Source organism: Cajanus cajan, chromosome 3, assembly GCF_000230855.2.
Source record: "Cajanus cajan strain Asha chromosome 3, NIPB_CcT2T_4, whole genome shotgun sequence".
NCBI classification, from domain to species: Eukaryota; Viridiplantae; Streptophyta; class Magnoliopsida; order Fabales; family Fabaceae; genus Cajanus; species Cajanus cajan.
The window spans coordinates 71,581,713-71,592,752 of NC_138519.1; the positions used below are offsets into that span (position 1 = coordinate 71,581,713).

The following is an 11,040-nucleotide window of genomic DNA, read 5'->3' on the forward strand; positions in this document are numbered from 1 at the left end:
ATTCGCCACTTGTCATTCGGTTTCCTAACCATGACGACATTGGCTAGCCACGTTGTGTATTGAACCTCTCGGATGAAGCCTGCGTCTATTAGCTTGGAAACCTCTTCTTCGATTGCCTTCTTCCTTTCTTCCCCTGCTTTCCTTTTCCGTTGGGCGATCGGCTTCGCCTCTCGGCAGACTGAGAGTTTGTGGCATAAGAAATTGGGGTCGATCCCTGGCATATCGGTTGGCCGCCACGCGAAGAGGTCTTTGTTTTTCCTAATAACTTGTCCGATTTCTTGTTTTTCGGTCTCGGACAAGTTGGAGCCCAGGTAGGTCATATGTAGGTCGGTCGGCCCGATTACAATTGGGTGTCGGTCTTCAATCGGCTCGACCCTTTCGTCTTGTTTCATTCGAGAGTCGAAGTCCACAATTGCTGGGTCGAGTTCTTGGGCTATTATGTGTATAGGCTTTTCTCCGCGCGGCTCGGCCGTTTCGAGACGAGGTAGCCGAAGACTAGCGAAATAACACTCCCTAGCCGCTTTCTGATCGACGTGTACTGTGATGATCCAGCCTGATTCGGAAGGGAATTTCATGGCTAAGTATGGAGTTGACACGATCGCACCTAGCTTGTTGAGGGAAGGCCTTCCGAGAAGAATTTTGTATGACGTGTTGGCGTGCACAACCACGTATTTGACCGGTATGTCTCGGGCTTCGGCTCCATCGAAGCAGAAGCGGGTGGATAACTTGATGTACCCTTTGGTTTGGACACGTTCACCAGAGAATCCAACCAAGGGCTCGTTGTAGGGGATCAACTCGACCTCCGGGATGCCGAGTTGTTTAAAGGTATTCCAGTAGAGGATATCGGCCGAGCTTCCTTGATCGACCAACGTCTTCCGAACAATGCAGTTGTGGATCTCGACGCTGATGACCATGGGGTCGTCTTGATCAGGATCGATACCTTTAAAATCGACTTCGGTGAATGTGATGGCCGGCAACCTTTGCTGAGTGCGTTCAACCGAGTGCACAGCTTGGACGGCTCGCAGGTGTCTTTTTTGAGCTGAAGAGGTGGAGCCGCCGCCTGCGAATCCATCGACAATGGTGTTGATGATTCTTTGGGGTTGGGTTGCCGGCTCGCCTCCTTTCGGCCCCTCGACCGGCTTCGTTCCCTGTAAGGACGCCTGTCGGATCTGTATTGGTCAGGTTGTTCCCCACGATGCCGACGATCCTCGTGTCGGGGAGAGCGAGGTCGGTCGACAAAACGTTGAAGCTGCCCTTGTTTGATCAAGTCCTCGATTTTATCTTTCAAGGCCGCACACTCCTCGGTCGAGTGGCCCCGATTTTGGATGATACTTACAGGACTTGGTTGTGTCGGCGCGCGAAGGGGTTGAGGCTCGCTTCGGCACTGCCAGGACCTCCGACGCGAGTGCCTGATCTAAGACAGCCGATCGGCTAGTGTTCAGCGGGGTGTAATGAGAGTACCTCGGTCCGTGAATAGGTTTGTCTCTTGGGACGAGGTCCTTGGGGCGGCTTTAGTAAGAGCTTTCGGCCGGCTTCTCAACTTTGGTTGTTACCTCTGCCCTGGCCTGATTGCGAAATTCCGCAAGTTCCTCCATCTGCATATATTTGTCAGCGCGGCGTCTCAAATCGTCCATGTCAGAAAGGGGCTTCTTGCAGATGCTGTTAGCAAACGGTCCCGGCTTCAGAGCTGTAGTCAGATGGTGAAGGGCGACGGCCGGATTCAAGTCTCGTATTTCAAGGGCCGCTTTGTTGAATCAGCTCATGAAGGTCCGAAGAGATTCCTTCTTCTCTTGTCTTATGCTCACCAACGCGAGGGAGGTTAGTTGGTGAGGCCGGCTGGTGGCGAACTGGATGGTGAACTGGGATGCTAAGGTGTTAAAAGAGTCTATCGAGTTGGTCGGGATACGAGTGAACCAGCTCAATGCTCGACCCTTTAACGATGTTGGAAAAATTCGGCAGAGGGCGGCGTCATCAGTAGTGATGAGGGTGACTTGGGTCAAAAAGATATCGATATGTTCGTCGGGGTCGGTGGTTCCGTCATACTTGTCTAACGGGAGGGACTTCCAGTGGTCGAGGAGGGAGGATTGCATGATGTTTGGGGTGAAAGGGTGTCGGTGTGCTCCAATTGGCGGAGCTTACGCGGGTCGGCCGGTTACTTGGGCAACTAACACGTGGTTTCCCGGGGCGACGACAGAAGTGTGAGGGAGAGAAGTATGATGTCCGAGCGAGTGGAACGACCCCTGGGTGTGAGTCGGCTCGGAGGGTTTCCACGTGGGATCCTGGTTTTGGTTTTTCAAGGTAGCGTTCTCTTCCCTCAAGGCGGCCATTTCACGAGCATCTTTTTCTCGTTGTTGCTTCATGGCGGCCATTTCCTCCTTCATCTGCCTTACCACTTCGGCCATGTTCGTCTCTTCAACGGTCTCGGCATTGTCTGCCTCAGATCGGTGGTCTTCGGTGTTGGTCTTCCTTGTCCTTGCCATAATGCTATCACTCAATTGGTCTTCTTAAGTCATCTCGGTTTGGCCACACGGTGGGCGCCAAAATGTACCTGTCTGAGGGCACACTCGTAATCTTCTGGTAGGTGGAGGGCCGAACGAGAGCTTCAAGTGGATACTTCAGAGGGGGGAGGTACCTGCAAAAGGCACTCCGACGCTCAAGTCAGGACAAGCACGATTCTCTAGGGTAATAAATGAACAGTGACATATCTCGTTTCGTGTGACTTATTTATACTACCTGTCATGGGCCTGAGCATGGTGGGCCTTCTCTGACACTTACCAAATTAGGTAATACGATGTTAATCGGCTGGTTATGCCTTAATTGCGTGTTGTCCTTTGTTAACCGTGATTATTGTCCTAACTATTCTCTGTTGATCTTAGGCCGAGCCGATAGGGAACGACCGAGAGGACTTCTCCATCTTCGGCCTTTGGCCGAGCCGATAGGAGAAAGGGTTGGGTTCTCCATGGTTCTCGACCTTTTACCGAGCCGAGATGTGTCAGAACTGCGTCAATATCTGATAGGACATGACGTGTCGGTCCACGTGGCCAACCCACGTGGCCGATAGGACCCTTCTGGTACAGGTGTAATATATTATTTTTAAAATATATTAAAATATAAAATAATTTGATTTTTTTTATTATAATTCAATTTTAATAAATATGTCATAAATATTTTAAGAATATATGATTATAATTGAACGGTCAAGTAAATAAAATCCATCTTCGATGAAGATTTTTTTGTGGGTCTAATAGTTAAATAAATTATAATGATGCTATAATAAATACGAACGGTACCAACCTAGAAATCAAGTGACAGTTGGAGCAAGAACATTAGCTCAGACTCATTGACAAGTAGTGTACCTTGTCTTTATCCGTTGTTCAAATAAGTTCGGATGCAATGTAACTACCATCGATTTTCGTTGTATATATATAAGAGAACACCAAATTGAGTTCTGCTCTGTAACTTGTGTTCATCGTTAGTTTGTTGTTGCCTGCAGAAGCCATGGCTTGCGTTTATAAGAATCCCAACGAGCCCATTGAAGCTCGTGTGAAGGACCTTCTTTCCCGCTTGACTTTGAAGGAGAAGATTGGTCAGATGACCCAAATTGAGCGCAGTGTTGCTGCCTCTTCTGCAATTAGAGACCTCTCTATAGGTATCCTACCCCTTGTGATATGCCTCTCCAATTTGTCATTTTCTGCAGGTTGAAATGAATTTGAGGGATCTCAATTGAGTGTGTCTTAAAAATGGGAACTTTGGTGATGTTTCTGTGTGTTTCTTTGCCTCCATTTTGTGTAAGCTTTGAAATTGTTAGAAGTTGAGGGACCCCAATTGAGAGTGTCTTAAAAAATGGGAAGTTCTATGATGTTTTTGTGTGTATTTCTGCCTCCATTCTGTATAAGCTTTGGAATCGTTGGAATTGAAATGAATTTGAGGGACTCCGATTGAGAGTGTGTCTTGAAAATAGACAATTTGATGTCTATGTATATTTGTGCCTCCATTTTGTCCAAGCTTTGAACTTGTTGTTATTTGAAATGAATTTAAGGACCCCCAATTGAGAGTGACTGTCATAAAAATGGGACTTTTATGATGTTTCTGTCAGTATTTGTGCCCCCATTTTGTGTAAGCTTTGAACTTGTTGGAATTTGAAATGAATTTTAGGCACCCCAGTTGAGAGTGTCTCTTAAAAATGGGAATTTTCATGATGTTACTGTGTGAATTTGTGCCTCCGTTTTGTGCGACCTTAAACTTGTTGGAACTTGAAATGAATGAGGGACCCCAATTGAGAGTGTCTTGAAAGTAGGCAATTTGATGTCTCTATATATTTGTGCCTCCATTTTGTTCAAGCTTTGAACTTGTAGGAATTAGAAATGAATTTGAGGGGCTCTGATTGGGTGTGTCTTGTTTGGTACAAAAACTTGGATGAGAGGGGAAATGAGGGGGCTAAAATCCCTCTGTTCCCAGCTTTGCTCCCTCCTCCAGTATTGGGAAATTTTGGAGGAGAAGAAAAATGGCCTATAGTTTTAAGGCTGTACGGACTAAATTGTTGCTAGATTTTATTTTATCTCTCATCTTCTCATATTTTCCCTACCTTCTATCCTTTAAACCAAATACACTGTTCATATCTCTGTTTGTGCTTGTGTTATTTTGGATTGGACCCTTCTTTGGCATTTGATTATGTGTGCACTTTATAGGTAGTATACTCAGTGCTGGTGGCAGTGCACCATTTGAAAATGCACTGTCATCTGATTGGGCTGATATGGTGGATGGCTTTCAAAAGTCAGCTCTACAGTCACGACTGGGAATACCTCTCATCTATGGGATTGATGCTGTTCATGGCAATAATAATGTCTATGGTGCTACCATATTTCCTCACAATGTTGGCCTTGGTGCTACTAGGTTAGTATTCACTTTTCCCTGTTTTTTTAACTCAATTAGCAAAGCTTAGTATTATTACAGTGAAAAAGGGGTTAGACTTTGGAGGGAAAAGTAGTTTGACTATGAAGTTTGAATGTTGTTCTCTTGTACTAAAGAGAGGAAATGCACTAAAAAAACAAAGATGCTAACTTCATCGAAAATGGTACTGCAATAATTTGCTGGATATACCAAATTGCATTGGCTTTTGAGTTGACATAGGAGTCCTCTTTTTGGCGTTGAAATCAGTTCTTACTCTTCACTGTTGGCATGCTTGTAGGGACAGTGATTTAGCTAGAAGAATTGGAGCTGCTACAGCACTAGAAGTTAAAGCAAGTGGAATTCACTATAGTTTTGCTCCATGTGTGGCAGTAAGGAATTGCAACAAACTATTCATTCTATGCCTAGATGAATTATGCCAGATCGCTACATAGGTCGTGCTGATTTTTTCAAAGTAGCATCATCTGGATCACCATTTTGTGCAAGGTTTTTCAATTTTGAAATTTTTTTGCAAGCAGACAAAGTTCTGCCCCTGGTGCACTAATTATTCATTAATCTCTGATATTCACTTCTGAACTCAGTATATACTTTGCAGTGAACCCTTGACTGATAGCATGCCACTGACAACAATTCCTAAGAATCCTAAATTTTCCAATCAATTCTCGTAGGTTGTATCAGTACTAGAGATTGAAGTTTTTTTTTTTTTTTTTTTCATTTAAAAACTGCACATGTATTTTTATATTTTTCCAAAAAGATTTGCATATTTATCTTTAAATCAGTTTCTAGCAGGAGTTAAAACAAGAAGGATGATCAACATATATCTATACTTTGCATATATTTTCCATTTAAGTTTCAGTATCTAAACAATAATGGAATGGAAATTTACATGGTTAAATATACAGGTCTGCAGAGATCCTAGATGGGGAAGATGCTATGAGTGTTACAGTGAGGATACTGAAATAGTCAGAAAGATGACTTCCATTGTCTCAGGTTTGCAAGGCCAGCCACCACAAGGACATGAACATGGATACCCTTTTGTGGCTGGAAGGTAGGCAAAAGCCATTCATATAAATTTTAACAAAATATTATCGTTTAAAAGTATTGAAAATTAACTATTACTGTTCCAATAACAATTTATACTGATACTCAACAGCGGGATGCCTACAGCATTTTGTTCTATCTTTTCCTATTTATTGTCTTTAAATATCACCAATAGGAAAGAGACACTTCATGCCTCTATGTATTATATTTAAATAAAAAATGAGAGAAAAGGTAAGTTAAGATAAGAGAAGTAGTTAGTTATAGCAGGATCAAAATGTGTACATGAAAAAAGAGAATCATCTTTATTAATAGTATAGATTTTTCAATAATTCACATTTTAGGAAAGGAATAAGGATTCTTTCCCCTTCAAACTTTTCCTTTTGTTCAGTTGTGAAATATGATTTCCTTGAAGTTTTCCTGCTATTAATAATTTTTTACATATTTTCTTGTTTCTTTGTTCTGCATTTCTTCTCATGGCATAAAGTTACAATTATTTTGAAAATATTTTGCCAAATTAATGATCATACATTTTATTTATCAATATTTTCATCTTATGTTTAAGTTATACTTCAGGAACAATGTTATTGCATGTGCCAAACATTTTGTTGGAGATGGAGGTACGGATAAAGGTGCAAATGAGGGAAATACTATATTATCTTATGAAGACTTGGAGAGAATCCACATGGCACCTTACTTAGACTGCATCTCCCAGGGAGTTTCAACCATTATGGCCTCCTATTCTAGCTGGAATGGACGCCAACTCCATGCTGACCATTTTCTTCTGACTGAAATCTTGAAAAATAAGCTGGGTTTTAAGGTAAAAATAACCTTAATAAATCTATCTCCTTATCACTGGATAATTTTCAAGTTGCATTTGCATCACTATGCTTGAAAAGTATGTTACCCAATTTTATATTTTATGTATGTTACAAATAAATAGTAAAAGTGTTTCTCCATTTTATGTTATTTCTTTCATGTTGAAAAGATGGAGGCTCATCAAGTTTTCTTTTTATTAGATATAAAAATTAAAAACTATTCAAGAGCCACACTTATTAGCTTAATCTTTTAGGATAGTTATCCGGTCCCTTGACACAATACCAGAGCTTCTTTGACTAATGCATGTTTGAATTTGTGAGGAGCTTCAGACCCCAGTTTAAGAGACAACACTGATTTTGTCCATAAAAGAATGTTTGGTTGTTTCAAACATGATTTTGTTCCTAAAAGCGTGATAAAAGTTTGTATATTTTGTGTTGGGTTCAGAATTTTACTCTAGGTGGTAGGTTGTACTAGGTAGTATGTTTTCAAACTTAAAATCACTTCACTTTAACCAAAAACTATTTTGTAAAATCAAGATCATTCAACTTACAAGTTCGTAAATTCTTACGGCTCAACCAAACATACTCTAAGCAGCCAAGGATTCAATCCTTACCATCCATATTCTAATAAAAAATGATTTTCAGAACATGGTACAATAGGCTCATGCATTGTCCAAAAGGATCTTGTGAGAAGAGGTGTGGTAGATATAAAAGTCATTCCTATTTCCTAAGCTTCCCCAACCTAACAACTTAAGTTTTTTTTTTTTGTTTTTTTTTAATAACAATTGGTTCTTGACAATTTCAGGAAAGTTATAATAAGACATGATAACCATAATTGGAATTGTTTTTCTTTTTCTTATGTTCCTGGTTTTGATTATAACATTTTTTAACCTAGTCCTAGACCATTGTTATAGGGTTTTGTTATTTCTGACTGGGAGGGACTCGACCGACTATGCCATCCTCGTGGATCAAATTATCGGTACTGCATCTCTTCTGCCGTCAATGCTGGGATTGACATGGTATAGATCTTTGGTTAAAGAATGTTTTATCATGGTGTGCTTTTCTTAATCTGTTTTCATCTATTCAATAAAATATGCAGGTGATGGTGGCTTTAAGATTTGAACTTTTCATTGAAGAGTTGACCTCTCTGGTTGAATCAGGGGAAGTACCTCTAAGCAGAATTGATGATGCTGTTGAGCGAATTTTGAGAGTAAAGTTTGCTGCCGGGCTTTTTGAATTTCCTCTGAGTGACAGATCTTTGTTAGATATAGTTGGTTGCAAGGTAAGCAATAACTCAGCACATAGTGAATTTCTCTTTCCCATTGTTTAGATCATAATCACAGTTTTTCACCCATTATTTTTAAGAGTTTCCCACACGTCATTAGAAAGATTATTTCCCTAATCCCTTATGAATAAAGTATTTTTGGTTTTAGTATTGGTTGCCTTCACAAATTCTTCTAGTATATGGAAAAATCTATCCTTATATATTAGTGATTCAATTTGCACTACTCCTTTTCTTATGGATGCAGTATTTTTTTGTTTTAGTATTCATCGTCTTCACAAATTCTCCTAATATATGGAAAAATCCATCCTTATATGTTAGTGATTCAATTTTTCCTACTCCTTTTCATATTGTACTTTCTCCTTGGGTGGAAATACTGCAGTGTTAAAGAATGATATTTTTAATCATACTGTTCTCCAAATTTTTGTCTTTGACTGTTTATGAACTTTGGTTCAATTTTAAAATATCAACATCATTGCAGTTAGTGGCGTAAACTATTGTTACTAACTTAGTATTTAAAAAAATTGAAGCTTAGCTATTGAAAGTTAATTCTTCTCCTCGTGGTTCCCTTTTGATCCATCTTCAAAAATATTATACATTTGGTGTAAAAATTTACTCTAGAGGAGCATTTCAATCCTGGAACATAAAGTGGACAAAAATTATAGAAATGGATACAGAGGAAACACAAATGGTAGTATTTTAGATCAGATATTTAGTTTTCTTGCGACTATTACAACTTATAGTATGCCGTGAACATGTTTCAATTTAGGTTGAAGTAACCTGACCAGAAAAAAGATTAATCTAGTGAATTTGTTAACCTCATATGATTAACCAATCTATTGGCTAATCATTCTACAGTAGAAATGTATGACAGGGTATCCTAAATTAATTCTCCCAAAAATATACAAAGTGATATTATAAAGTGATGGAGACAATATTTTTCTGAGAACTCTAGGAAACATAAATGCTTCATCTTAGATCATTAATGTCAAGGGATACTGATAAACAACACAAATTTTAGTAACATTGACTCCTTTTAAAATTTATATATAATTATGCACTTATGTTCCCTGATTAATTGTTTGTTAGTATCACGACTTGTTAAAAATTTTAACTTGGTTTTACCATAATACTATTTCTGCAGCCACATAGAGATCTAGCACGTGAAGCAGTTCAAAAGTCCTTGGTTCTGTTGAAAAATGGAAAAGATCTTAGCAAACCTTTTCTTCCATTGAGCAAGAATGCCAAGAGAATCCTTGTTGCTGGAAAACATGCTGATGATCTTGGATATCAATGTGGAGGTTGGACTAAAACTTGGTACGGATGTAGTGGCCGGATCACCATTGGTAAGCCAGTATTTTTTGTGGCTTCTTAGGTAGTAGTAGAGTAATTGTTTCTGATTTTATGAATCTAGATATTCATTTGGTCTATCATTCCCTCCCAACTCTCAAGTATAATTTTTCAGTCCTTGTCTTAAATGCATATTTATGGAGAACATGAAAATTGCAAAAAAAATCTTTCCTTCTGTATACCATTCTTTGTTTATTTTCTTTGATAAACATGGTTGTTACATGTATCTTACACCTACCATTTTAGGGACAACAATTTTGGATGCTGTGAAGGCAACTGTGGGAGCTGAAACAGAAGTTATATATGAGAAATATCCGTCGAAGGACACGATAGAGCATAATGAATTCTCTTTTGCAATTGTAGCTGTTGGTGAAGCTCCATATGCAGAGAGTTTGGGTGACAATTCAGAGCTTGCAATCCCCTTCAATGGAGCTGACATCATAAGCCTAGTTGCTGAAAGAATACCAACTCTGGTTGTTCTGATATCTGGAAGACCCTTAGTCTTAGAGCCAAGGCTATTGGAAAAGATTGATGCCCTTGTTGCTGCTTGGTTGCCAGGAAGTGAAGGAGAGGGAATCACAGATGTTATCTTTGGCAGTCATGATTTCAAAGGTAAACTACCAGTGACTTGGATCAGAAGAGTTCAACAGCTTGATCAGCCAACTGATGGGGTCAATTCATGTGAACCATTGTTTCCTCTTGGTTTTGGGCTGACATATAACTAAGACTCTTCCAACCAGCAATAGACGCGCCTCAGTTAGAACCTTAAGTCTGTTTAGATACAATCTTAAAAAGGTTTGTCAGAATTTTTTTTTATTGAAAATAAAGAGTTTTTTTCAATAGAAAAGTTTTCAAAAAATACTTTAAACTTATATTGAAACAAACTCTACTAGTTGCCTCAAGACTCAAAGAGAATTTACATGAATAAGTGCTAAAGTTCTCTATAGCCAAGGGCTTAATAAAAGTAAATTCTCAATAATGCTTGGCTTCCATACAGTTAATCTCCTGGGTTCAGTTGAGATTGTTAGAAAATTGTGTGAAGCTTGTATATTTGAAACTTACTTTAGAGCTTGCAATATACCAACCATAATCAATTTGTCCCTTCCCAGTCCTATGTTGGTTGCATACTTGCATTTGCCTTGGTTATTAAGATGGGCAGTTCTCGTATGATGTTACATGGTTTGAATTGGATTGCTTGATTAGTTTTTGGTTTTTCTATTTAATCAAAAACAGAATTATTACTTTGAATTTCCAACTAAAGTAATTAGTAGTATTTTTATCCAGCATAACTTCGAAATCTAAACTAATTACCATAGCCAAATACTCAATACCATCAATTTAGGCATACAAATTAAAGTTCTGAGCAAAGAAGAGACAACTCAATTAAAATATGATAATGATATATCACCGATTTGATTTGAACCAGTTTTTTTTTTAATTAAAAAAATAGACTCAAATCAATCAATTTCAAGTTTAAAAATTAACGTAAAAACAATTTTGACTTTTTATTTTGTTATTTCAATTTGATTGGTTGCAAGTACTTTTAGAGTCTGTTTGGAGGACATAATTTAAAGTAGATTAGAAGAGAAAATGAATAATTTGTAAAAAAATTAGGTTGTTTGGAGAGAGTGATTTGTGAGAATT

General features: G+C 38.9%; 1 protein-coding gene across 2 annotated transcripts; it reads left to right on the forward strand.

Moving 5' to 3' along the window:
* Positions 1–3,292: 3,292 nt before the first annotated feature.
* Positions 3,293–10,497, forward strand: LOC109797170 (uncharacterized). Of its 2 annotated transcripts, XM_020357116.3 has the most exons (10): positions 3,293–3,395; positions 3,494–3,649; positions 4,689–4,893; positions 5,189–5,279; positions 5,811–5,956; positions 6,523–6,766; positions 7,679–7,783; positions 7,864–8,046; positions 9,191–9,392; positions 9,643–10,497. In XM_020357116.3, the coding sequence occupies exons 2-10, from the start codon at positions 3,499–3,501 to the stop codon at positions 10,119–10,121; spliced, it is 1,806 nt and encodes a 601-aa protein (XP_020212705.1). In that variant the 5' UTR covers positions 3,293–3,395; positions 3,494–3,498; the 3' UTR covers positions 10,122–10,497. The 2 variants fall into 2 exon arrangements, with proteins under 2 accessions (XP_020212705.1, XP_020212721.1); XM_020357132.3 differs by lacking the exons at positions 3,293–3,395; positions 3,494–3,649; positions 4,689–4,893 and having other exon boundaries at positions 5,259–5,394.
* The last annotated feature ends 543 nt before the right edge of the window (positions 10,498–11,040 follow it).